This window comes from Molossus molossus, unplaced genomic scaffold (genome assembly GCF_014108415.1).
Source record: "Molossus molossus isolate mMolMol1 unplaced genomic scaffold, mMolMol1.p scaffold_m16_p_12, whole genome shotgun sequence".
NCBI classification, from domain to species: Eukaryota; Metazoa; Chordata; class Mammalia; order Chiroptera; family Molossidae; genus Molossus; species Molossus molossus.
Genome location: NW_023425347.1, coordinates 72644019 through 72670408, shown reverse-complemented (window position 1 = coordinate 72670408; position 26390 = coordinate 72644019). Strand labels below are relative to the sequence as shown.

The 26390-nt window shown below is 50.8% G+C and overlaps 2 protein-coding genes across 7 annotated transcripts; both read left to right on the top strand.

Annotated features, from left to right (window-relative positions):
- The first annotated feature begins 244 nt into the window (after window positions 1-244).
- IPO13 (importin 13) lies at window positions 245-20788 on the top strand. Of its 4 annotated transcripts, XM_036255501.1 has the most exons (21): window positions 292-993; window positions 2726-3462; window positions 8667-8720; window positions 8860-9000; window positions 9111-9252; window positions 9361-9527; window positions 9737-9857; window positions 9944-10091; window positions 10515-10696; window positions 10775-10801; window positions 10974-11108; window positions 11312-11455; window positions 12820-12900; window positions 13699-13836; window positions 14029-14125; window positions 17093-17145; window positions 19357-19423; window positions 19511-19569; window positions 19722-19811; window positions 20104-20285; window positions 20377-20788. In XM_036255501.1, the coding sequence occupies exons 1-21, from the start codon at window positions 910-912 to the stop codon at window positions 20471-20473; spliced, it is 2946 nt and encodes a 981-aa protein (XP_036111394.1). In that variant the 5' UTR covers window positions 292-909; the 3' UTR covers window positions 20474-20788. The 4 variants fall into 4 exon arrangements, with proteins under 4 accessions (XP_036111395.1, XP_036111394.1, XP_036111397.1 ...); XM_036255502.1 differs by lacking the exon at window positions 8667-8720 and having other exon boundaries at window positions 245-993; window positions 20377-20542; XM_036255504.1 differs by lacking the exon at window positions 11312-11455 and having other exon boundaries at window positions 20377-20574.
- A 1535-nt stretch (window positions 20789-22323) lies between these two features.
- On the top strand, window positions 22324-26058 carry DPH2 (diphthamide biosynthesis 2). Of its 3 annotated transcripts, XM_036255505.1 has the most exons (6): window positions 22617-22778; window positions 23000-23112; window positions 23372-23595; window positions 23793-24476; window positions 24563-24739; window positions 24821-26058. In XM_036255505.1, the coding sequence occupies exons 1-6, from the start codon at window positions 22632-22634 to the stop codon at window positions 24943-24945; spliced, it is 1470 nt and encodes a 489-aa protein (XP_036111398.1). In that variant the 5' UTR covers window positions 22617-22631; the 3' UTR covers window positions 24946-26058. The 3 variants fall into 3 exon arrangements, with proteins under 3 accessions (XP_036111400.1, XP_036111398.1, XP_036111401.1); XM_036255507.1 differs by lacking the exon at window positions 23793-24476 and having other exon boundaries at window positions 22324-22778; XM_036255508.1 differs by lacking the exons at window positions 22617-22778; window positions 23372-23595 and having other exon boundaries at window positions 23034-23112.
- Window positions 26059-26390: the final 332 nt, after the last annotated feature.

The window sequence follows — 26390 nt, the reverse complement described above, 5'->3', positions numbered from 1 at the left end:
GACCTTGCTCGGCGGGGGCCTCGAGCGGCCCGCCGTTCCGTCGCCTGATCGGGGGCGCGCGGGCTGGCACGAGGACAGGACCAAAGACCCGGAATGAGTTTCCCCGCAGTTCCGCTGGGCCGTGCTGGGCTGTGCCGGGCCGGGCCGCATCAGGGCAGGCGCGGGGAAGGGTCGGCGCCTGAGTCGGCGGTGCCGGGAACAGGCGCTCGGGGCAGCCCGCACCGCTGAGGTCCCCGCCCCGTCCCGGCCGGGCCGGCTTGCCTGTCAGTCACTGGGGCGGAGGCAGCGGCGGTAGCGGGGCCGGAGCGGGCGGTGAGAAGAGCGCGGGCCAGGCCGAGCGGAGGGGCCCTCCCACAGCCCCTCAACATTACGGACTCTTCGCCCCCGAGTGTCGAAGCTGCACCCCCGCGCTTCGTTGGAACGCCTTCCGTAACCCGCTAAGGGCTCTCTCCCTCGTGACCTCCCACCCTAGTGACCTCCTGATAGGACCCAGGAGCGCACTCAGCCGAGGGTGTTGTGGGTACCGGCCATCGACCCTGTGACCCCTCACGGGCCAGGGGCTCGGTTTTCCCCACAGGCCTCCCTCCCCTATGACTCCCTCCTCACAGATTCTGAAAACAGAGCCGTGACCTACTACTAGGACCCCCGCCTGAGATCTCCTCACTGAAGGGTCCTCCTTGGAGCCCCCCCTCAGTGGGTTTCCTCCTAAGAGCACTCCTTTTGGTTTCCGGCAAGCCCTTCACCCCCAATCGAGGTGGGGAGGCCTTGGCAGCCATGCCCACCTTGGGTCCCCTGTCACCACACTACTTCCTGGGCACCCAAGCCGGGGTCTAGCAAGGCGGCCAGCAGCCAAGGGGCTGGGGCAGGAGACAGGTCAGGGTCCACCTCCCTGCTGGGGAGGGTGCAAAGATGGACCGGCGGGAGGAGCAGCCGGGGGCTGCAGGGGCTGGAGCAGCACCAGCCTTGGACTTCACTGTGGAGAACGTGGAGAAGGTATGAGGGCCCTGGGGTGGGCACTCCAGTGACAGAGCAGAAGTTCTGGGGACTGACACTAATGCCAGAGCCCAGGCCTGGGCTGGGTGCCCGCTGGGATGGTGCCCCCTGGACACCTGGCATTTGCTGTCTCTGGGCAGGCAGGACAGCAGTGTTACAGTGTCCTAATGGGCTATATTTGGCTTTCCTTAGACATGGGTCCTCTGTGGATAGATACTCTGGGGTCTTGGGATGGTCCCTCCAGGGTGCTGATGGCATATACCTCCAGCCAGATTGGCTATTCTCCAGCTCCGTGGGAACTGCATGAGCAGTGCAGTGAGAAACCAGGAACCCCAGGAACCATACTGATGCTGAACCATCCTGGACCCTTTTTGTTGAGCCAGGATCTCAGAAAATAATCTGGGTTATGTTTTCACTCTTTCTTAGAGAGGAGTCCTTCCTTTATTCGATGAAGGCAGACAGGAGTATGGCTGGCCCCCTTTGTTTTGTGCTGGGTCCAAAGGGCCTGGTTTTGCTGGCAGCCTCGGGGTTCTTTCCTACTCATCTGCCCATATAGCTTCCTGCCATGGTCTTCCCAGATTTCCCCACTGCTCAATCCATCTCTTTTGAAAACTACTTCTCTGGTTCTCTTCTGGGTTCTGCCTATACAGGCTTGGAATGCAGAAATGCTCCCTCTTCCCCCTGGAATTAATGGGGAGGTAGGGCTACCTTCATGGAAAATAAGGAGTACTTACAGATACTCTTGTTATTCTTGAGCCCTGTTTGCCATACCAAATGGTGAGGATGCATCCCTTCTGATTCTCTTCTCTGCCTGCCTCTGTATCCCCAAGCAGCCAAACAGGGGCACTGGCCATAACTGGCTGTCAGAGGGACAGAGAGAGCTAAGCCTACTTGGATGGAGACTACTTAGGTGGTCAGAGCCCTGGTCTCTTCCAGCCCCTGGGGCTGGGCAGTGTTGGCATGGTGGCGCACTGTTCTATGTGCTACCAGGGAGATAAATCTGTTTTCTTACTGTGTGAAGTCCCAGTGGAATTGGGACCCTGGGGATTTGTCTAGTTGAGAGCTCCAGGCTAGGCATTTACCAGGGCTGAAGGCTAAGACTTCTCTGGACCAGCTCTTTGGACCCTCCCATGTGCTCTCTGAGAGGTCTTCTTATCCCCTTCTCCAGTATGTCTCTGCACAAGGGCTGCCTGGCAAAGTCTTAATCCTTCTCAGATTTCACACTGACTTTGGTGCCAGCATCTGGAGTGACCTAGGGATGATCCTGGGGGAGCTGAATGGAGCTTTTGGAGTTGATGGGAACAGCTGTGCCTGGGAGGGTCAGGGCCCCTCAGGCTGTTTTATGCTCTTCTCAGGCTTAGCTTCATCCCTATGGAGCCATTCCTTCCACCTGGGCCTTGCCCTTTACCTCACAGGCATCCCCTTTGGTGTGTTCAGCCTCCTCTTCGTGTGGTTGCGTGTGTGCTTTCTTGTGAAGGTTCACTCTTTGAACCCATAATGTTTTGCTGTAAGGAGAAGAGGATAATGGTAGAGCATGGACAAAATTCAGGTTTTCAAGGTATCTGCAGGACCCCAGGCCCAGGAAACTACAGAACCCTGAGCTCTCCCTTTCTGCTCAGCTCCCCAGTCAGAAAGAGAGAGCAGTCCTGCAGGACCAAGTCACGCCCTCTTTTCTGGGCTCTGGCAGGATCCAGAGTGGCCAGCACCTGCTCAATCCTGTGCTGTCCTGCAGGCGCTGCACCAGCTCTACTACGACCCCAACATTGAGAACAAGAACCTGGCTCAGAAGTGGCTGATGCAGGCCCAGGTCTCTCCACAGGCCTGGCACTTCAGCTGGCAGTTACTACAGCCTGACAAGGTGCCTGAGATCCAGTACTTTGGGGCCAGTGCCCTGCACATCAAGATCTCTCGCTATTGGAGTGACATCCCCACTGACCAGTATGAAAGTCTAAAGGCACAGCTCTTCACCCAGATCACCCGCTTTGCCAGTGGTTCCAAGATCGTGCTGACTCGACTATGTGTGGCGCTGGCCTCGCTGGCTCTCAGTATGATGCCTGATGCTTGGCCTTGTGCTGTGGCAGATATGGTACGACTCTTCCAGGCTGACGACTCACCAGTGGATGGCCAGGGTCGCTGCCTGGCTCTGCTAGAGCTGCTGACAGTGCTGCCTGAGGAATTTCAGACCAGTCGCCTGCCCCAGTATCGCAAAGGCCTGGTGCGGGCCAGCCTAGCTGTGGAGTGTGGGGCTGTCTTCCCATTGCTGGAGCAACTGCTGCAGCAGCCCAGCTCACCCAGCTGTGTGCGTCAGAAGGTACTCAAGTGCTTTTCCAGCTGGGTGCAGCTGGAGGTGCCACTGCAGGACTGCGAGGCGCTCATTCAGGCTGCCTTCACTGCTCTGCAGGACTCGGAGCTCTTCGACAGCAGTGTGGAGGCCATTGTCAATGCCATCTCACAGCCTGATGCCCAGAGGTGAGCTGGTCCCCACCTTCCCAGAGAGGGACATTCTGCTTGGCCATCCATCCATCCATCCATCCATCCATCCATCCATCCATCCATCCAATAAACACTAACTGAGTGCCTACTGTGTGTGTGGTCCTATGCTGGAGATACAGCAAGGAACTAATCAAGACCTGGTCCCTGTCCCATGGTTCAGAGAGTGAGACAGACATTAAACAACTAACCATCCAATGAATTATTCAATTAAAATAGTTAACTCTTCTCTTTTTCTCAGCCAAGTTCTAGTTGTTCTGCCCCTGACCATATTGCAAATCTATTTTTTCCATTTCCACTGCCACCACTCCAGTTCAAGCTGTCAGCACGTCTTTCCAGATTGTTGTAAAGCTCTCTCACCAGTCCCCTGGTTTTTACTCTTGTACCCTTCATTGTCCACCCAGCAGCCAGTGTGATCTTTTCAAAATGAGTATCTTTCTTTTCTGCTCAGAACCCTTCAGTGACTTCTCACTGATTATAGGGTAAAGTTCGGAAGCCTTAACTGATTCACAGAGCTGCTGCACAATATGGCATCTCCAGCCTCATCTCAAGCCATGCTCCTTGCTTTCTTCACCCTCAGTCTTTTAATTTTTTGAATGCCCCATGCTCCTTCCAGGCTCTGAATCAATACATGTACTTGACATATCACCTCTGCCTCAGCTTAAACTTCATGTCCGTCATGATTTTTAAGACTAAGTTTGGTCTTCTCTATTATTTTATCTCAGAGCTCCCAGTGTTTTTCCTTCTTGGTGCATACACGATTTCATTATATATTAATGTATGTCTCCCCATTAGTCTCTGAGCTCTGTGAGGATAGGCACTCTGTCATTTTATTTTGTCACATTGTGCCTGGTAGCAGTTGGGTGGCATTCAGTATTTTTTGAATGGATGAAAAGTAGGAGTTGCTGAAGTGATGAGGTGGGAGCAGGCATGGAAGAGGTTGGAGGAGGAGGGAATGTTGCAGGCTTCAGAAACAACAGCAAGTACAAAGGCCTGTGTTGGGCAGCACCATGGTATATTCCAACACTCGAAAGAAGGTGAGTGTAGTAAGGTGTTCAGCAAACGTTTGTTGAGCACTTGTTTGTGTGTTGGGCCCTGTAGTGAGGACTAGGAGTATAAAGATGAATGGGTTGATCTCTGCAAATCAGGAGCTCATAACCTAGTAGCTACATGAATGGGCAAGTATAGTCAATGTGATGAATACCCTAATGGAGAGAGCAAGGGGACTGTAAGAGCCCAGAGGAGGCATTTACCCAGTCTGTGGGTTGTGAAAGGCTTCCCAGATGAAGTGACAACTGCGTTGTGCTTCGAAGACTGTGTAAGAGTTAGATGTAGGTGATGGATATGGCAAGGACATTTCAGATAGATGAAAGAGTCCAGGTAAGGGTATGAGAGAGTGAGTGGGTGTGATTAGACAGCAGGGTTTAAGGGCCAGTTGTAGTAGATCTGGGCCCCAATCATGTAGGACCTTGTCAACTACCTTAAGATTTTGGTCTTCATCCTGAGGGTGATATAAATATATTAAAGGATTTTGAGCAGAGAAAAATGGCATGATGAGATATTTGGAATAAGGTGGATTGGCCTGGGCAAGACTAGAGGCCTGACACTAACATTTTAGAGATAGAGCTTTGGGAACCCTTGGCAGAGTTGGAGGGGAATAAAAACACTAAAAGAGACAGCATGGGGGAGTGGTTGATGGTGCTAGCCTTGGCATTAATCACAGCTGAGCTTTAATCCCAGATGGTCCATTTACTAGATCTGAGAACTTGGGTAAGCCTCAGTTTCTTCATCAGTAAAATGGGTGTGATCATATTGACCTCACAGAGTTGTAATGATTTAATTAAGATAATATGCACCAGGGCCTGTCCCTGGTATTCTATAAAGAATATTTTGTTATGGGAATTAAATAAGAAAATGACTGTGAAAGCTTTAGCATGGTTCCTGTGCACTCCATAAAAAGCAGTTACTAGATTTCATATCCTAACTGCATTAACAGTTAGTATTATGCCTATCCCCTGGTTTCCCAGGTTTTCAACTTAAGATGGGTAGCAAGTCCTAGGTCAAGGCCTTTCTTGGCAGCCAGAAGCTCAGATAGTGGCTGGGCTCAGACAATTGGCCAGGGCCAGTGCGTGGGTGATGTGGGATGTCCTTGGATACACCCAGGATTACCCGCCCAGCCAGTCTCCAGGGCTTTGGCAGGTAATTGATGCCTCCTCTTTGAACGAATGAGCAAGCAAGAAGCCAGTGAGGAAACCCACAGCCTCCTGAGTGCCTATTGGCTGTAGCTCCCTTTGTTGCTTAGCAACACTCCCCATTTTCAGCTCTGCTCCTGGATCTCTAATTGCAGGTCTGAGCTGAGCTTGGTGTGAGTGACAGCTAAGGAGTCCCAGCAGCCCTGCCCCAGCAGCTCAAGCTGACCAACTGGAATCAGCCCTCTTGAACCCAGTTTCAGCCATGGCCCTAAAAACATCCATCCTCTCTTATCTTTCTCCCCAAACCTAGAAACTTCTGGGGGCCTTGGGTCTGTTTTCTTGTCTACTCACAGTTCTCAGACACAGGTGCCCAGGGGTAGGAAATCTATGCAAGAATTTACTCGATAGGTGGGCTGCACCCAGCCCAGAGTCAGAGTTCGGACCTTGCTCTACTGTAATCTAGTTTCCTAGCTTTGTCTTGAGAAAGTCTTCTTCAGTGGTTTTGACTTCTGGGTCATCCAGCCACTGTCTTACCCAGGTTTTCTGACATTGGCCCTCCCCTTGACTAAGCTTGCACTCATCACTCTTTTCCTTCTCCTCCACTGCTACTGCTGCTTGCCTGGCTCTCTCCTTTGAAAAAAATTTTCCCCCTCTGTAATATGGTTTTAATTCTGGAAAAGCTTTTCAGTGAGGGCTGGGGGAGGAGAGAAGGTGAATTAGACAGGTTCTTGGAGCTCTCTGTCAGTTAGGACTTGAGCCATGGGCTGAGATCAGCGTAGATCCTTTGGGGAAATTCGGGTTGGACCCTAAAAGAGAAGCAGACCTATAGCAGTATAAGGGCCTTTCTCAGCCCGGAACCTATTTGCTGTATGACCTTGAGTAATACTCTGATTCCTTCTGGGCTATATTGTCCTTGATTTATCTTATAAAGCTCAAATGAGGCAAATTAAGAAACTTCATTGAAGATCTATTGTATATATGAATTTTGGCAAGTGTGAGGCAGCTTTATAATGAATTGGAGGTACTATGGGGGTAGAGCACCACCCCTTGCCCCATCACAGTTGCTGGGGAACTCATGGGTCATGGCCTTGGCCCTGCCTCTGCTCTTTGTGCTAGTCTGGCCTGAAGGTGCCCATTGTCTGGTGGTACAGCCCGTGACAGGGTCATGAGACTAAAGCTATCCCAGCTGTCTCTAGGCAGCTCCCTCTGGATCTGTCTCTGGGCTGGGCATATCCTGGTATGGATGTCTTAATCTTACCAGAATGGAGATGTGCAGGCCAACATATTGAACTGGTTGCCTCTGTCTACATCTTACCCCTAAAGTTATGAAGCTACTTACCTAGCAACCTGCTTGGGGAAAGTCTAGATAGAACTCCTTCTGCACACTCAGTATCCCCCACCACCACCTCGCCACAGACTGGTATGGTGACACTATGATTGACAGTAGAGGGGTCCCAAGCACCTGATTCCCCCTTGAAGTGTCACTTCTGCTTAATCTCGTCTCCACAGAGCAGGCTACTGGGGAGGAGTCTGATGGGATGGAGCTAGTCTTCTCCTGGTCTCTTGTGTACTGTGCTTCCTCTGCTCCTCCTTTAGGGATCACTGTGCTTCAGGGCTCTGACCTGAACTGTCTTCTTTTCTCTCATTCAACAATTTCTTCCTGAGCAATCCTCATTTACTCCTATAACTCCAAATACCAACTGTTCTCTGATGACTCTGAAATCTGTGTCTCTTGCTCTAACCTCCCTGTTGGGTTTCATGTTTTTATATGCAACTCTGGACACTTCTACCTGCATATCTCACCAGGTACCTCTGATTCAACATGCCTAACACTAAACTTATCACCTTCCAGCCTCCCATTACATTTGTTACTGTCCCCCTCCACACCATCCCTCCAGGTCTCAGTAAATAGCCCTACTATCTACCTACTTGTTTAGCCAGTAACCTGAGAGTTGTCCCTGATTCTTTCCCATCTTCACATCCAATCAATCATCAAGTCCTGTTCACTTTGCCTCTTAGCTCTCTCTGAGTTCATCATCTACTTTCTTCCTACTGTCACCAGAGTAAATAGGAGTTAGGATTTGGTAGGGAGTGGAGTGAAAGGTGGGGATTGATGCTCTTAGGAGCTGTTGCTGCCTTTTAAAGTCTTTAACAGGGTTCCTGAGCCTTTGTTAACTCTTCAATCTCCCATCCTATTCAGTCTCCCCGAACAGTATCTGTGTTAGTTTCCTAGAGCTGCTATCATAAAATGCCAGACACTGGGTAGCTTTAAACAGCAGAAATTTACTGTCTCACAGTTGTGGAGACTAGAGGTCTGAAATCAAGGTGTCAGCTCCTCTGAAACCTATAGGAGATTCCTTCCTTGCCTCCTCCTAGCTTCTGGTGGTTTGCTGGCAATCTTTGGTGTTCCTTGGCATGCAGCTGTATAACTCCAATCTCTGCCTTTGTTGTCACATGTCATTCTCCCTGTAGGTCTCTGTCTTCATGTGGATGTCTTCTTATAAGGACACCAGTAATATTGTTAGGGGCCCCCTTACTCTATGACCTTATCTGCAATGACCCTATTTCCAAATAATATCACATTCTGGGGTGGGGGCAAGGGGAGGAGGGTGTCAATGGGGGAAAAATGAGAAACATCTGTAACAAAAACAAATTAATAAATTAAAAATAATATCAATTTTTTAAAAAATAAAAAAAATATATTTTTTAATCTAAAAAAATAAACTTGACTAAGTGAAAAAACAAACAAACAAATACTATCACATTCTGAGTTACTAGAGGATAAGACTTCAACATTTTTTTTTTAGGGGGACACAATTCAACCCATAACAGTCTGCCCTCTGGCCCCCAAATTTATGTCCTTCCCACATGCAAAATGCATTCACCTCATCCCAACCTCCCCCAAAGTCTTAATGTATTTCAGCATCAACTCTAAGTCTAATAAAAAGACACAGTTCAACCCATAATACTGACCTTATGCTTCCTTTCCAGAGTTCTCCCGGAGGTCTCTGATCTAAGGTTCTTCCCAACATGGGCAGCTGCTGTGTAGGCCCTGACCTTTTTTTTGCTTTGGATTTGATGTGGGGAGGGAGTCTTTAATGGAACACTGGGAGAATGTACCTTTCTTTCAAATCTAGTGAGGGATGGGCAGACAGTTCTGATGGGTCTTCTCTCATGCCTCCAGGTATGTGAACACACTCCTGAAACTCATCCCACTGGTGCTGGGACTGCAGGATCAACTACGTCAGGCAGTGCAGAATGGGGACATGGAGACCTCCCATGGCATCTGTCGCATTGCTGTGGCCCTGGGTGAGAACCACTCTCGGTAAGGAGTGGGAAAGTTACGGGTGGGATAGCAGGGCACCCTAAGGGGGGAAGGTTATAGAGCTCTCTTGGGGGCAGTGGAGTGACCTTACTGTATCTCCTCCTTCCAAGGGCCTTGCTGGACCAAGTGGAGCACTGGCAGAGCTTCCTGGCCCTTGTCAACATGATCATGTTCTGCACGGGTATCCCTGGTCACTATCCTGTCAATGAGACTACCAGCTCCCTAACCCTCACCTTCTGGTACACACTGCAGGTGAGTCTCTGTTACCTCCAGTAGGAGGGGGCCGTGATGGAAGAAGGTGGACAATGGGCTTCTCTGGCTGCTGGTGAGGTGGCTAATACTCTTCCCTGGCTCTCTCAGGATGACATTCTGTCCTTTGAGGCAGAGAAGCAGGCTGTGTACCAGCAGGTGTACCGGCCAGTCTACTTCCAACTGGTGGATGTGCTTCTGCACAAGGCCCAGTTCCCTTCTGATGAGGAATATGGATTCTGGTCCTCAGACGAGAAGGAGCAGTTCCGAATTTACAGGTGATGGTAGCAAGCCTATCTTAGCTCTAAATGGAGTTCTGAAATAATGATGGCAATGAGGGGAGGGGCACAAGTCCAGGCTTTTTGAATCCTGGGGCTTCTTTCTCTATTCTCTAGGCACTTTTACAGGGTTGTGAGGATACCAGGGTGGGTTTCTGGGCTTGGGGGCAGGATCCAGGCTGTGTATAAGCCCTTTATCTGCTTCTCAGGGTGGACATCTCAGACACGCTCATGTATGTTTATGAAATGCTGGGAGCCGAGCTGCTCAGCAACCTCTATGACAAGCTGGGCCGTTTGCTCACCAGCTCAGAGGAGCCCTACTCCTGGCAGGTACCCCTCAAGCCTGATTCCCTCAGCCCTCCCAGATCTGTCACACCCTGCTCTTCAGCCAAGCCAGTGGCACCCTCTTTCCCCAGCACACAGAAGCCCTGCTCTATGGCTTCCAATCCATCGCAGAAACCATTGATGTCAACTATTCTGATGTGGTACCTGGGCTCATTGGCCTCATCCCACGGATCAGCATCAGCAACGTGCAGCTGGCGGATACCGTCATGTTCACCATTGGTGAGACCTGGTACACACCCATGAGCACATTCTCAGAGCCTATAGGCACTCATCCTCAGCTATAGCCAATTCTATCCAAAATAAGAAAGACACACATGCCCACACACACAGTCAGTGTTGCAGCCAACTAAATGTCCTGGCACGTCTAAGGGTCCTTCCTGAGTATACTGAGCTGTAGTTTAATGAGGCCAGTTCACTGTCAATGGAATAGCAGTGTTGGGCCTCTACTGAGTAACTTCTTCCTGCTTCTCAGCTTTAAGGATCATGTTTGATCATGTGCATGCATATTGGCCCATTCAGTCCTTTAAATGATCAGTGCTCTGTACTAGGGCTGCAACTTGACCCTGCCCGGGAGCTCTGCCTACCTCCCAGGGGCATGGCCTGCCTCAGATGTCCTCTCCTCTCTCTCCCTTCTTCCTCCAGGAGCTCTTTCTGAATGGCTGGCTGACCACCCCGTCATGATCAACAGCGTTCTTCCCCTCGTACTACACGCCCTAGGCAATCCTGAGCTCTCTGTCTCTTCTGTGTCCACCCTCAAGAAGATCTGTCGAGAATGCAAGTATGATCTGCCGCCCTATGCTGCCAACATCGTGGCTGTCTCCCAGGTATGCGGGGCCCTGGGTGGAGCTGGGCCTCGGGCACACTCTGCACTGCTCTGATATCATACTTCTTTTTATCTCCAGGATGTGCTAATGAAACAGATCCACAAGGTAAGCTCAAAAGTTTCTAGGGAGCTCCCTGAGGATATTGTAGGAACTCACAGAAATCCTGTCTTTTGTCTTATTTCTTATTCTCTGTTCTTGAAAGCTTCCTCAGTTGGTTCATTTTTCCCACCCATAACCAAATGTGTCCAGGACTAACTCTCCATGTTCTGTCCCACAGACAAGTCAGTGCATGTGGCTGATGCAGGCACTGGGCTTCCTGCTGTCAGCCCTGCAGGTGGAGGAGATCCTTAAGAACCTGCACTCGCTCATCTCACCCTATATCCAGCAGCTGGAGAAGCTGGCAGAGGAGATAGTGAGTGAGCTGGGAGTGTGTGTGTGTGTGTGTGTGTGTGTGTGTGTGTGTGTGGCCAGGGAGGAGCAGGGGTGAGATTCTGGTGCTTCCTTTTGTGTGGACTGTGTTGCTGAGGAGTGGGGTTGGAGCTGGCAGTCAGGGATAGGGCCATGGGGCCCAGCTGGAGCTGGGAGATCCAGAACTTAGTTCACTTCTCCCCATAGCCTAATCCCTCCAACAAGCTGGCCATTGTCCATATCTTGGGGCTTCTCTCCAACCTCTTCACCACGCTGGACGTCAGTCATCATGAGGATGATCATGAAGGCTCTGAGCTCCGGAAGCTGCCAGTGCCACAGGGACCCAACCCCGTGGGTGATGTTGTCATTGCCATTGCCCCCACCCCCAACCCTGTGGGAATGTCATTGTCACCTCCAACTCTATGGGTAATATTGCCATTGTTCCCTGTGGCATGATGCATTTGGTCCTCTGACCCCGTGAATGATCTTATCATTGCCCCCCACCCTCTGGGGAGTGATGTCATTGTCTCACCCTGTGGGTGGTATCTTTGTCCCCAGCCCAACTGAGGTGATGTCATTGAGGTTCCTCCACCCCACAGGGGACACTGACCTTATCCTTCAACCCCTAAGTGATGTAATTATGGGCCTCTCTTTAACCCCCGTCTCTGGGGTCTTCTACTTCAGCATTCACTATTCTCTGTGGGCACTGAGGATGTTTACATGTTCCACATGTAATAGTTCTTACCAACGAGTTGTTCCCAGTCTAGAGGAAATACATGTAAACAGATTGTCACATAGCAGTGTGATAAGTGCTGTGATCAGCTCGGGCAGGCATGGGGTTGGTGACCACTTATAAGCTGTATGATCTGGGACAAGCCTCAGCTTCCCACTCAAACTACAAACATCAGAATATTGGCTTGCTCATCTCATAGAACTGCTGGGTAGCAGATGTGGTCTTGAGTGAAAGTACTTTGCATTCTATGCAGTTTTGTACAAATGTGAGGGACTGCTTTGATCATTGTTCCCACTACCTCCTTCAGTTTCTCCTGGAGAAAAGGAAGCCACAATGTCTTGATCTCTCTGCTCAACTCCCCACCCTAGTTTCAGTTACCCTTTGGCTCCAGACTAAATCTCTCCCACAGAGCCCCTTTTTCTGTGGTGGTCATCATCCTTCCTTCCCTTACCTCCCAGGACCTCATTCTGCTCTCTGGTCCTCAGTAAGCTGTTTGTATCTGTGCATACCCTGGGGCTGTCTACCCTAAGCCTATCTGGGGCTAGCCAGTAGCCTTTGGCACTAAGAGTTTTACGGGCAGAAATGGATAGGAAATGATTTTAAAGCTGCAATATTTTAGTAATTTTTATTTTTCTCTTTATTTTATTTTTTTCATCACCATTTATCCCCCATATACCTTCCTCCACCTCTACCTAGCCCCTTACCCCCCACAATTTAGTAATCTTATGAAGCCCTCGTAATTTCCCTGCTTTGCAATTTGAGGGTTCTTCTAAGAGGATTCTTAGAATTCTAAATATCCTTTTTCGTTCATGGAGCATTGAGCAAACAGTCCTTCCACTAGGATTCCATGCATTGAGTCTTCAATACACAGTCTGGGGTGATAGGTTTGAATTTGAACTCTTAGCCTACTTCCTACTATGAAGTCCTTCTCAGGTGGGTGACAGTGGTGGTGGGGGCATCTTACTTCTTCCTGTGTCTCCAGGTGGTAGTGGTGCTGCAGCAGGTCTTCCAGCTTATCCAGAAGGTGCTGAGCAAATGGCTGAATGATGCCCAGGTGGTGGAGGTGAGCCCCAACCCTTGCTCTCTGCCCAATGGTGTCTTTTCTCAAGTGGAGCAGAAGGAAGGTGTTGTTGCCCCATTTAAGCTTGCAGTGGTCTTGAGGAAATAAAGGAGGTGAATCCTGTCCCATAGATACAAGGAATCTTTTGGGAAGGCATTCAGAACTTCCCAGTATTACAGGAAGTGCTCTATCAAAGGACTATGATGTTGTGGCTGAGTGACAGTCAGGGATCCACTTTAGCATCAGAGACCTGCTTTTGGTCTCTTTTTAATTCAGGATTTTGTTGCTGTTGCTGCTCCCTGAGGGGAAATGGTGGAGATGTAAGTAGGAATAGTTGAGTTACAAAGTTCTATCCCATGCCCCTCTGAAAAGGGCCTTTTTGCCTCCTACCTTTCAGGGTGAGGGTCAGACTTGTTTACCTTCCTTGGTTTGCAGAGCCAGGCAAGGCTTATAGGTAAGGGCCCCTTCTTAGGCCTCCTCTGTGCCAGGCCTCCATTCTGTTCCAGGCAATTGTGACTTGCTGTCCAGGGCCCCTTTGCTTTTTTTCTTTTTTTTCAATTGAAATATATTTGCCATATAACAATGTGTAAATTTAAGGTCTACAACATGTTAATTTGATACATTTCTATATTATAACATGATACAATTGCCATTATACCCATAATTAGCGCCTCTATCATGTCACATAATTAGCATTTCTTTTTAGTGGATAGAATGATTAAGATCTAGTCTCTTAGCAAATTCGATGATCATAATACAATATTGTTTTCTCTTTCACGGACCCCTTTGCTTCCTCCCAAGGCGGTGTGCGCTATTTTCGAGAAGTCAGTTAAGACGCTGTTGGATGACTTTGCCCCCATGGTGCCACAGCTGTGTGAGATGCTGGGTCGGATGTACAGCACTATCCCCCAGGCCTCTGCTCTTGACCTCACTCGACAGGTGGGCCTTCTGATTGGGACAAGTGTTCTGGATTTCATTCTAGTTAGAGATCTGTCTGAACCAGGATGGGGTAGGTGGGTGGAAAGGGGTTGATGGTTGCCATGGCAGGGGTCCTCACCTGCATTCTAGGGATGCTGGCCTATCCTGGTGAGACAGAGCCTCAGCTGACCAGCATTCCCTGCTTTGTTGTAGCTGGTCCACATCTTTGCTCATGAGCCTGTCCACTTTCCCCCAATTGAGGCCCTCTTCCTGCTCGTCACCTCCGTCACACTCACTCTCTTCCAGCAAGGTAGGTCCTGACCAGGGTCTCTGCTGCTGCTGCCACTGCCACCGCCTCTGCTTCCCCGATTGGGGAGCCAAAGCTGCCCACTCTGTTCTCCTCTGTCCCCTGAGTTGCACATGGAACTTGATGGGAAACTTATGGGATCAAGCACAGCATAATTGTCACCTTACAAATAGTGGACACCTTAGGTTGAAGTGGATAAGAGAGTGAATGATGTCTTCTACTGGCCTGCTGGGCTAAGGGTCAGTCTGGATGATGGGTAAGGTGGGGCCAGAAGCTCTGAGGGGCTTGGGGTACCAGGCTGGCTCCTTTTCTTTGGGATATAATGAAAAGTAGAAAGAGTATGGGCTTTGAAATCAGGTACTCCTAGATTCTAAGCTCATCACCACCAACTAGTTGTGTGACCTTGGGCAAGTCACTTACCTTTGCAGAGCCTTTGTTTCCATATCTGTGAAATGGAGATTTCTTATACTTGATAGGATTGTTATAGGCATTAAAATAGCATCTCTTGGGCTCTTGGCTTGGGGTTTTTACACACAAAGGTACTCAGTGAGTACTGATTCCTTTCCCTGCATTGAGGTTTATTCCCTTCCAGGCCAAAAGCCTATGGCTGTGGTCCCATCCCCATCCCCATTCACTGTGGCCCTTAGCCTGAGAGAATTGGGAAAAGGGGGCTCCAGCCTTCCCCTACTGTCTCACCAGACTTCTAACTTGGAAATGAAATACACTGCTTTCCACCCGCCTCATGAATCTTTCCTGGACTCATGGTCGCAGGTTTGAGGCTCACCATGGGTCTCAGCTGAAGCCAGAGTGTTCTTGGCTTATGTTCTCAGAATCTGGTCACATGATGCTAGCCTATGCTCTAATGGGCTGTGCGGAGGTTCAAAGTGGGGAGAAACCTGAGCCAGAAACCCAGGTGTGGTCATCCTCAACTCTACTCCTTTCACTCCTCGTGTTCAGTTGGAGACAAGTCCTGGTCATCCTGGCTCCTGATTATCTCACAGTCTGCCTGCTGTCCCCACCTTCCATGTCCAAAGTTTCAGTATAGTGTGTCTGAATCACCTCAACAATTTTCTGACTGGTTTTCCTGACATCTGCCCTTCTCTCCAATCCATTCTACACCCTGCAGCTGTAATGTTCTTTATCAAACCAAATCTGAGCATTTTCCTTCCCTGGCTTAAAACCCTTTCATTACTCCTCATTGCCCTCAGGTTATCATCCCATTCCTACCCACATGATGTAGCTCCTGCATACCTCTCGACTTCCTCTCCTGCCAGCATCCCCATGACTCCAGCAGTCCAGCCACACTGACTTTTCCCTTACTATGTCCCATTTGATCCCTGTGCCTTGCTCCTCTGACTGGAATACCCTAAGCCCTTTACTGGGTGAGCTCTCACTCCTTCATGCCTTACCCATGCATCATTCCCCAGAAGCTTTTCCGAGACAGAATCTAACTTTGTGCTGAAACTGCATCATGTACACACTGCTGATACAGGACCAGTTACACTCAATAATCAGCCTTCATGTCTGTCTCTCTCCATAGACTAAGCCCCTCCAGGGCAGGGCTGGGTCTCTTCTCTCTGCATCCCCAGTGTACAAAATGAGGCCAGCATGGAACAGGCACCATTCACTGTTGAAGAAAGGAGGATGAGGGCTCCCTGCTCTTGGAACCTTTTTTCTTCACTGTCTGGCCCACCGCTAGCAGGGTGCTGTTGAATGTCAAACCTGTTGTCTGCAATGCGATCCAGGCACGGGGCACATTGGGCCCCACTTTCCAGGACTTGAGTACCTCAGGGCTCAGATGTGAAAAGGGCGGGCTTTATCAGTCGCTCCTCATAGCCTGGAGAAGGAAACAAGGAAAAGATTATTATCTGCTTTACAGTGGGGAAACTGAGTGTTTGTGGCTTGCGCAAGATCACACAGCTCCTTAGTGGTGTCTCAGGCAGGTGTTCCTGCAGTGCCTCCTTTTAAAAGTGGAGTGACCCGGCAGGAGCTCCAGGCGCATACCTTGTCCTTGCCACAGATAACATCAGAACTGGAAGCAGACTAGTGTCCAGCATCCTATTTGTTGGGCTTGTTGGTTGTCTTGCTGGACAGGATGGTCCCCTTACCTGTATGCTGTCCCAGTCTTGCCATCCCTTCCTCGGACTCTGCCCTCCCACTGCACCATAGGGCGACACATTAACTGGTTTCCCTCTTTCTTCGTGTGGGCTGATGGTAGGAGCTGGTCCTCAGCCCTGAGCCTGGCTCTCTGCTGAGTCTGTGTCCATGTGGGGGACTTTGGTGGGTGGGATTTTCATTTTTGGTCTCATAATATAGTTTCCTTCCCTAGGCCCTACCAGTGGGTTTCCTGGCCGTCCCCACTACATACTGGGCACTGCCCTACCCAAGAAGGCGTCCTCTGGTTTAAGTGGACCCAGTAGGTTCCCTTCCTTGGCCAGACCAAGAGCCCTAAAGCCCCCCTTGAAGTGAGGGTACCTGCTTAGGTCCTGATGCCCTGGCCATTTCAGGGCCTTCAGCCAGGCCTCCAAAGGAAGTAGCAAGAACCAACCATTCCTGCCTTCCTGTTCGATGGCTAGTGATGGGGAGGTATGTGCTAGGAAGCAGTGTAGGGCCTCCCCAGCCTGCCAGAGGCCAAAGCAAGAGTGCGGGGGCTGTATGTTCAGCTATGTGGAGTCCAGCATTGCTCAAGCACCACAGGATCACTTGGGGAACTCACCTAGGAGGAGTGGGGAGTAGGTGGAAGGCCCCTTGGGAGGGAGCTGGGGCAGGCCCGTCCTTCACTTTGCCGTCTCTTTCTGTTGGGCTTCTCCCAGTTCATGGTTTTTGTATGTTTTGTTTTTTTATCTTGCTTCCTGCTGCTCATGTGCCCCCACGCTGTCTCCCTGCAGGCTCTCAGTCCCACATAACTATATGAGGTTGAGTTGCTGTTTGTATAATTTTTTCTTAAGTTCCATCTTTATTATATTTTAGGGCCCAGGGATCATCCTGATATTGTTGATTCATTTATGCAACTCCTGGCACAGGTGTGTTTTAGTTTTATTCATTCACGTTCTGTTCTCTCTCTCTCTCTTTCTCTTATGTTGAAATTCAATTTAAGCCTATTTTTAGCTTTCTGTTGACAAATTTTTTTTCTGTTCAGTTGAATAGAGTTTCTTCATCTGTTTCCGTGGAAGTTGACAACCCAACATCCTCCTTTAGTGCCCCTTTGCCTCAGCTAGCTCAGTATTCTACAAAGACCAGGGAGAGGCTGATCCCAAAGGGAGGGAGTTGGGCTGGCCTGGTGGGGGTCGGGAAGGGAGGGGGTGGTAACTGCCCAGCAGCAGTGCGGCTGGGGTGCCCAAGAAGTTCAGGGGTAGAACTGGAGTTCAAGGGCCTGGGGTTCATTGTCCCCGTGCTCCTGCCGGGAACTGCCTGCCTCAGTACCCCCTGCTCTTGAGAGGTAGGCTGGGAGGAGCTCCAGAGGGAGAGGCTGAGATGAATGTGCTTCAGTGGAGCTCAGAGTTGGGCTGTTGGACAGGTTGTGCTGCTGCTGGGAGGCGGGTTGCTGGCTCCATTGTAAGACTGTGTTACGATGTGTGTGTGTTTAAGTGTGTTGAACTTTGTATGTTTTGAGTTTGGTGTGGGAGGAACCGAAATCATGTAAGTGCTGTAAGTAGTATGTGTATTATGTTGGATGTATAGTTGAAATGTGGACACGTGCATTGATGTGTGTTTTATGTTGATGTGTATTAGGCATTGATGGGTTTTGAATATTGATTTGTGTTGGAGGCGTGTGTGTGTTGGGCTGTGGGAATGTGTATTATGGAGGGTAGGCGTATATATTGTGGTGTTGGTATGTCTGTATTAGGGTATGTATGTTTTGGAAAAGATATGTATTGGGCTATGGGAATGTGGGTTTAGTATATGGGAGTTTTGTGTGTTAGGGGGTTCCTGCAGATTGGGGGGAGGGGTGGTCTGGTCCTGTGAGTTAAGGTAAATAATGTGGGGTTTTTTTGCTTAATCATTTCACAAATATTTGTAGAGTATGTAATACCTGCTTGGTACTCTGCTAGGTGCTGAGGATATAATGATGTGCAAAAGCAGGCATAGTTCTTACTCTCTTGTAACTTATAGTTTATTTGGGGAGCAGGGTGAAAGGAATGGGGAATAGGGAGAGTGTTTTGGATGTGTGTATGTGTGGGTATTGAGGATGTATCTTTGGGGGTGAGGGCATTTGAGTGTGTATCTGTGGATGGGTATGTGGGAGAGTACATGTGCTAGAAGTCTGGTAGATTGAGGGTGTGGGTGTGGAGCTGGTTTGGGGATGTGGGGGGGTTTGGGTGTTTGAATATGTAGTGAGGGTGTGCTGCAAGTGTGGGAGAGAGTGTGTGTGAGGAGTGTGATAGAAGTGTGTTTGAGGGTAAGTAGGGTGTTTCATTGAGGGTGCGTGTGGGTGAAGATGGCAGGCTGGAAGGCATGTGAGAGGCTGGAGAGTTAGGGGTCTATATGTTGTGCGTTGGGAGGCTGCTGGGGAATAGCAGCATTTGATCACTGTGGGAGCTGTGCAGAGCATCTCCTGTGACCTGAGGATGTGCCAGTCATGTCCTGGTACCACTTGGGGTGGGCTGTCTGCCCCCTGTACTTCATTCGTTCCCTGCAAATGGCAACATGGCTCCTGGGCTGGGTGTGGCTGAGAAGGCCCTGCCACAGGGTACCCTGGGTGAAAGGTAGGGCCATGACTCCAAGGCTCCTGCCCTGTTTTTCCTCTTCCTGATCTGAAGGGTATCTGCGGAATGACAGGACATGGGAGGGGGCTGTTGGACTGTGTTCCATGTCCAGTTGCCATCTCTTCTTCCTGCTGCTCTGTTAATAAATACAGGGGGTCTAAACTGCCTCTATGAATCAAAGCGAAATCACTGCTGGCTACCTGGAGTCTGCAGGAATCTGGCCTTGATGGAGGGAGAGGGGAAGGTGTCTGCTCAGGGAGTAACTTGGGACCCAAGCTGTCTGCATTCTCTCATATACACCTGTGCATTCATGTACACATACATGTACATAGCATTCCTTGACTGCTCCTCTCCTGGCCTATGGAACTCTGGAATGGTCTGGGTCACCCAGAGATGGCTGGGTAGCTGGTTTTGACAACCTCTACCTGTGGTGCGTGAAGTTGGGCCCTGGGGTGGCAGGTGAGTGGGCGGATGGGGATGGTCCTTGCAGCTGGCTGGGGCTGGGCTTACCAGCTCCACCCCCTGCAGGCTCTGAAGCGGAAGCCAGATTTGTTCCTGTGTGAACGGTTGGATGTCAAAGCTGTGTTCCAGTGTGGTAAGTGGAGCCAGTGGGAGAAGTGGGCCTGGGCCCTCCTCAGAAGGGTCCTTAGGCCCTATCTGATCTGCCTCTGCCTCTCCACAGCTGTGCTGGCCCTCAAGTTCCCTGAGGCACCTACTGTCAAGGCCTCCTGTGGATTCTTTGTGAGTCCCATGCTGATCCCTGAACCCCACCACCCCTGTACTCAGCCCTGCCCTGCCCAGCACTCCAGAGGGTAGGGGTATGGTGTACAGGTCTTGTCTCCACGATGAGGGGGGAAGTAGCTGGGGCTGACAGGCCTCTCTATCCTCTGCAGACAGAGCTACTGCCTCGATGTGGGGAGGTAGAACCCGTGGGAAAGGTAGTACAAGAGGATGGCCGTATGCTGCTCATAGCAGTGCTGGAGGTGAGAAGGAGCAGGTGGGGGCTTGATGGGGATACAGTGGCCCTCACTGCTATGGCAGCTGCCCTTTTGAGAATCTTGAGCCTTTGGTTCCCTAAACTCTGATTCTGTTTCCTCATTTAAGTATCTGAAAGTTGTCAGAGTTGCGGTGAGGATGACCTGGCTCTCAAAAAGCAGCACTCACTGGTTATCTGCAATTTGGCTGAGGAACTGTTGGAGGGGGGTGGGGAGTGACTCAGCACCCTTGCTGCAGAAGGGGCAAGGCGCTGGGATACTGAGAACTCGTCTTTCTCAGGCCATTGGGGGCCAGGCCTCCCGCAGCCTCATGGACTGCTTTGCCGACATCCTATTTGCTCTGAACAAACACTGCTTCAGCCTCCTGAGCATGTGGATCAAGGAGGCACTGCAACCTCCTGGTTTTCCTTCTGCCCGCCTCAGCCCTGAACAGAAGGACACCTTCAGCCAGCAGATCCTTCGGTGAGCAGAACTGGTGGGGCCTGGGCTCAGGTCTGGAAGAGGATGAGTTAGTGGTAGATGGTACTAACCTGCTCTCCCTTTTCTCCTTCAGCGAGCGAGTGAACAAGAGGCGGGTAAAGGAGATGGTGAAGGAGTTCACACTGCTGTGCCGGGGGCTACATGGCACAGACTACACAGCTGACTACTGAGGGGCGTTCCCGTCCCACCCACACCTCCTCCTCACTCCTTCCTATTCCCAAAGAGTAAACCTGGACCCTTACTGCACTGTTGTCTCTGCTTCCTTTCTACTGCCATCACCACCACTTACCCAGAAGGCCTAGGGTAAGGATAGGAGGATGCTTGGACCCAGCCCTTGGTAGGGAGTGGTGGAGCCAACCTCTAGCTCCTAGAGTGGAAAGGGTACTGCTGGAGCTGCTCCTAGGCTGGAGCCATTCCGAATACTGCCATTGCCCTTGGGTTGGAGCAGGGATTGCAGTAGTATCAGCACCACACCCCTTTAATTTGTCTCCAGTGTTCATGGATGCATATATTTATGTAATCAACAATGTTGAGCACTGGGTCCCTAGTTCTGCCTTGCTTTGTTCTGTTAAACAAAGGTTGATCTAGTGCATAGCTATCATGCTAAGCTGGGAAACTGGGACAAGTGAAGGAAGGCTGCATGGAGGAAGTTTATTTCTAATGGGAATGGGAGGCTTCTGAGGTGGAGGACCTGGGACTCGGGCTGGGTCCAGCTGGGAGCGAGAAATTGGAGATTGGCTTTGAGTTCCAGGATGGGTTTCTGGTGTGGAGTTATGGAGGCACCCAAACTTTCACATGCTTGGTGAGAGGTATAGAAAGTGGAACTGAGCATGTGTTGGAGGAGGCATTGCAGACCCCAGAGGAAGAGGAAGGCAGGACCTAGTGTTTGTGTACCCATAACTCCCCCACTCTATGGTACCTGACCATCTGGTGATGGTTATTTTTAGGGAGTGGGTGTTTCTGAAGGTGGGTAGTGGGCTGAGCCTGGAACCAGCGCGCGATGGTCAGGCCTTGGTCAGGACCAGGGACAGCTCCTGCCCTGTTGCTCTCCTCCCTTTGCCAGTTTCCCTTCCTTTCTGTCTCCTTGGTCACAGTTCCACCTGGGCTGTCTCTCAGGCACCCCAGGTTTCTCCTCAGTGAGGTCTGAGGAAGAGGCCTGGGTTCTTCCCACTCCTGCCTAAGAGCCTGAGTCTCCTTAGAGGTAGGACTGGTTACTTTTATAAATCGTCTCCTTCCCGTTTTTTTCCCCAATCTTTGCACAAATTCTATGTCCATTCTTCATTCTCATACAATCTCTTCCCATGTCAGCCTTTCATGTGCCATCCCTCGAGGCCACTCTGTCCCCCTGCCCCACTCTCATTGTACTCTTGATTTCTCACTTAGTTCTCTTATCCTGCTACCAGCTGTCCAGTGTCTTCCTCCTTTTCTCCCCTTCCCCCATGACCAATGTAGTGCAAATAAGCTAGGGGAATGAGAAGTCAAAAAGCCCAGCTTCTGAAATCAGACCTGGGTTTGATACTGATTGTGCCACTGACTTGGCATACCTTATTAGGCATACCTTATTAGGTAGTTAGCTTCTTTGAATCTCAGTCTCCTCACCTGTAAAATGAGACCATTCTTACTCTGAAGACTGTAAACTCTAAGAATGTAATGCCTGGTGAACAGTAAGTGCTCAGTGTTTGCCTGCCTGACCGATTGTGGGGGTAAAAGCAATGCTTTCAGTACATGTGACATGGAAAGGACAAAGGACTACTTTGTAAGGTTTTATGTCTAAACTGTTTTGACCCAACACTTCTATTAGGAGTACTATTGCTACAAGCCCCATTCTGCAGATTAGGAAACAACCATGGAGATGTTGGAGCTACTCGAACTGGAGTTATTTTTAGGGAGTGGATGTTTCTGAAGGGGGATAGTGGGCTGAACCTGAAAACTCCCAGCGCCTGAAGAGGAGAGCCAAAGGAACTACAACACCCACAAAGCTCTGCGTCTCTCCCTGAAGCACTTCCGATTGGCCCCTTGGCCTCTGAGGCCGACCATTGGTTGTGGGTGGTTTGGTGGCAAGGATTGGAGGGTGGGAGCTGTGCTGGTTTAAGATTGGTAAGATTGCTATCGGCCCGCCTCAAGAATCCGGAAGTAATCTCTCCGGTTGGTTCACGTGTAGTGAGGAAACGCAAGTTTGGATGCAAGGATGGCGGGTCCACGGGCTGCGGAGTTACTGACTCCCTAGCTCCCCGCCCTCACTATGTGACTGACCCATTGTGGGCCGCTTTTGAGGACGTGGGGACCGTGGGAGGTTCCCGCTGCTTCCTGCCACCTAAGCCGCGCCTCATGGAGTCTACATTTAGCAGCCCGGCAGAGGCGGCGCTGCAGCGGGAGGCGGGGACTGCGGGGCTGCTCACTCCTTTTGCCGACCTGGACCGAGTGTACGAGCTGCAGCGAGTCGTCGGATTTGTCCGTGACCTGGGGTGTCCGCAGGTGAGGGCAGGTTAGGGAGGAGTGGCTCGCCTCTCTGGGGATTGGTCTCCCAGAGGGTCGGGATCTTGGGGTAATTTTGTGAGCACTGGGGAGTGGGGCAGATGCTCCTCTGGGACGAGGGGCTTTGAAGGTTGGCTGGGTAGGGACTATGGGAAGGTTTTCCTTGAAGACACCTTCAGTGAAGGAGATGCCGTTCCTGACTCCATGATGTATGCTTACAGGTGGCCTTGCAGTTCCCTGACCAGCTATTAGGAGATGCTGGGATTGTGGCTGCACGACTGGAGGAGACCACGGGGTCAAAAATGTTCATTCTGGGGGACACAGCCTATGGCAGGTGTGAATTTGAGCTTAAGGATGGAGTGTAGGATAGGCCTAGGGATCCAGGGTTTGTAATGTTTCTCCTGTATGAGAGTGCCTGCCCCTAATGGCTGTGTTTCTCTTTGATGATGATTGATGACTGCCCTCCTGATACTATTCCTTTCAATAACAGTGTCTTTTCATAACATCATTTTCTTCACTGACCCTATTTCCTATTGATGACAGCAACTTTCTTCCTGATGAAACTCTTCTCACTAATGGTATCTCCCTTGCAGCTGCTGTGTGGATGTGCTGGGTGCTGAGCAAGCTGGAGCTCAGGCCCTTGTACATTTTGGCCCTGCCTGTTTAAGCCCTCCAGCCCGCCCACTGCCGGTGGCCTTCGTCTTTGGTCAGCGTTCTGTGGCCTTGGAGCTCTGTGCCAAAGCCTTCAAGGCCCAGAACCCAGACCCCACAGCCCCTGTGGTGCTGCTGAGTGAGCCAGCCTGCGCCCATGCCCTGGGTGAGGGATTTTGCCTGTGCATGCAGGGAGGGTGGGTCAACTACTTTGTGGCTTATTTCCCCGGTTCAGTACACTCCCGTAGAGTTCTCGATATGGGCTTAACCCCAGCCTTTGCTTCTGGGGCCCACTCAGTATTTGGGAATAGGGGAGCTCTTGCTTTGCCAGGCCCTAACTCTGACACCACCTCCTTCTTCCAGAGGCGTTGGCCACTCTCCTGCGCCCACGGTACCTGGACCTGCTTGTCTCCAGCCCAGCTCTTCCCCTGCCAGAGGGCTCCCTCAATCCAGAGCCTGAGCCCCTAGAACGTTTTGGGCGTCGCTTCCCCCTAGCCCCAGGGAGGTGTCTGGAAGAGTATGGTGCTTTCTATGTGGGAGGCTCTGGGACCAGCTCTAACTCTGACCTTGACCCTGACCTGAGCCGGCTGCTCTTAGGCTGGGCACCAGAGCGGCCCTTCTCTTCCTGCTGCCCAGATACAGGGCAGACTCATGATGAAGGTGCCCGGGCTGGGCGGCTAAGGGCACGTAGACACTATCTGGTAGAGAGGGCCAGAGATGCTCGTGTGGTGGGGCTGCTGGTAGGCACATTGGGTGTGGCCCGACACCGTGAAGCCCTGGCACACTTGCGGAACCTGACTCGGGCTGCCGGCAAGCATAGCTATGTGTTAGCTCTGGGGCGGCCCACACCTCCCAAGCTTGCCAACTTCCCTGAGGTGGATGTCTTTGTGCTGTTGGCCTGTCCTCTTGGTGCCCTAGCTCTCCAGCCTTCTGGTAGCTTCTTCCAACCTATATTGTCACCATGTGAGCTGGAGGCTGCCTGCAATCCTGCCTGGCCATCTCTGGGCTTGGCTCCCCACCTCACACACTACGCAGACTTATTGCCTGGTGAGTGGTGGGGGGCACTGCTTGAGCTGGAAACACTTGGGGCATGGAATCAGGGGGCCAGTATGGATCATCTTTTTCCCTTCTAGGCTCTCCCTTCCACGTGCCCCTCCCGCCTCCTGAATCGGAACTGTGGGACACCCCAGATGTGTCACTTATTACTGGTGAGCTTCGATCCCTATCTGCTTGGAAGCCATCAAATGATGCTGGATGCTCAGCCCTGACCCCGCGGCCTCAGCTGGATCTGGTTGAGAGCAGCCCTGCAGGTAAGTATGCCAAGTCTCCACTCCCATCTGAACTCTTCTCCCAGATTCAGCCTACTCAGCTTCAGTCCTTTCTCTTTGCAGCCTCCTTCCTTAGTTCCCGGAGCTGGCAAGGGCTGCAGCCTCACCTGGGTCAGACACCAGTGACAGGAGCTGTGAGTGGAAGACGAGGAATTGCCATCGCCTATGAGGATGAGGGAAACAGCTGATACCATGTGGGCCCAGAGACACAGATGGACTTAAGAATCACTGCTAACTCTTCTGGTTCCAGGGGCTTTGGGAGCTGTGGGCTTCAGTGCAGATATGGCCAAGTCCAGGAACCACACCATGCACAACCAGTTCCAAAAATGGCACACAAACAGCATCAAGAAGGAAGTAGACCCCAAATTCCTGAGAAACATGCTTTGAAAGAAGCACAATAAGAAGGGCCTGAAGAAGAGGCGGGTCATAACGTCAAGGCCATGAGCACACTTGTTGAGGCTATCAAGGCCCTTATAAAGCCTAACTAGGTCAAGTCCAAGATCTCAAAGGGCAGCAGCTGCAAGCTCAATCAACTTGCCTACATCACTCACCCCAAGCTTAGGAAACGTGCTTGTGTCCTCATCGCCAAGGGTCTCAGGCTCTGCCAGCCACAGTCTAAGGCCAAGGCAGGGCTCAGACCAACCTTCAGGCCGCAACTACAGCTACAACTCAGACTCATGCTCCCAAGGGTGCCCAGGCCCCCATGAAGGCTCCACAGTAGAGGCCTCTGTCTGCCAACGTAAAGACAGAAGGACTGGTTTGACCCCTGGACTGCTGTCTGCATGGAGCTGTTGTTTCCTGTGCTACTTGTACAAATAAACCTGAGACAGGATCTGAGAAAAAAAAAAATCACTGCTAAGACCTTTTAGTGCTCCCTGTATCAACTTCATCCTTCTGCCAGGATCCTTGAAAGAGCCTAGATGGAGGGAGGGCAGGCAGCCCCTCATGAAAGCTGCTAGGCCCATCTGTCCTGGGAGCAGCCCAGAACTTTTTGTCAGTCTCAGTTCTTGGTGTACAACTGAGAGTCTGCCCTTTTCAAAGGCTGGTTACAGACGGTCTAGACTAGGATTTCTCAGCCTTGGCACAAGGGGCCAGATGATCCTTTGTTGTGAGGGGCTGCTCTGTACATTGTAGCATGTTCAGCATCATCCCTAATTTCTGCACACTAAATGCCAGTAACATACCTTTTCCCAATTTTGATAATCAAAATATGTCTCAGACATTGACAAATGTGCCCTTTGTGGGCAATATTGCCCCCAGTTGAGAACCACTGGTCTGTACTTGTGCTGCCCAGTACACCAGCCACTAGACACATATGGCTATGTTATTTTATTTTATTTTATATTTTTATCCTCACTCGACATTTTTTCATTTTTTGTTCAAATAGAGTGGGAGAGAGGGAGAGGAAGAGAGAGAGAGAGAAACATTGACATGAAAGGGACACATCGAGTGGTTGCCACCCAACCAGGGCAGGGGACAAACTGCAACTGAGGTACGTGCCCTTAGCGGGAACCAAACTCGGATCTCTTGGGACTGCAGGCCAACACTCTAACCACTGAGCAAAACCGGCCAAGGCATATATGGCTATTTTAAACATAATTTAACTCAGTTTCCTGGTCAGACTAGTCATATT

Coding starts and splice junctions, on each gene's coding strand:
- IPO13 (XM_036255501.1), top strand. CDS start 910: ATGGACCGGCGGGAGGAGCAGCCGGGGGCTGCAGGGGCTGGAGCAGCA. Junction 13,837..14,028: donor CTCTTGACCTCACTCGACAG/GTGGGCCTTCTG, acceptor GCTTTGTTGTAG/CTGGTCCACATCTTTGCTCA. Junction 20,286..20,376: donor TTCAGCCAGCAGATCCTTCG/GTGAGCAGAACT, acceptor TTTCTCCTTCAG/CGAGCGAGTGAACAAGAGGC.
- DPH2 (XM_036255505.1), top strand. CDS start 22,632: ATGGAGTCTACATTTAGCAGCCCGGCAGAGGCGGCGCTGCAGCGGGAG. Junction 22,779..22,999: donor GTGACCTGGGGTGTCCGCAG/GTGAGGGCAGGT, acceptor GTATGCTTACAG/GTGGCCTTGCAGTTCCCTGA. Junction 23,596..23,792: donor AGCCTGCGCCCATGCCCTGG/GTGAGGGATTTT, acceptor TCCTTCTTCCAG/AGGCGTTGGCCACTCTCCTG.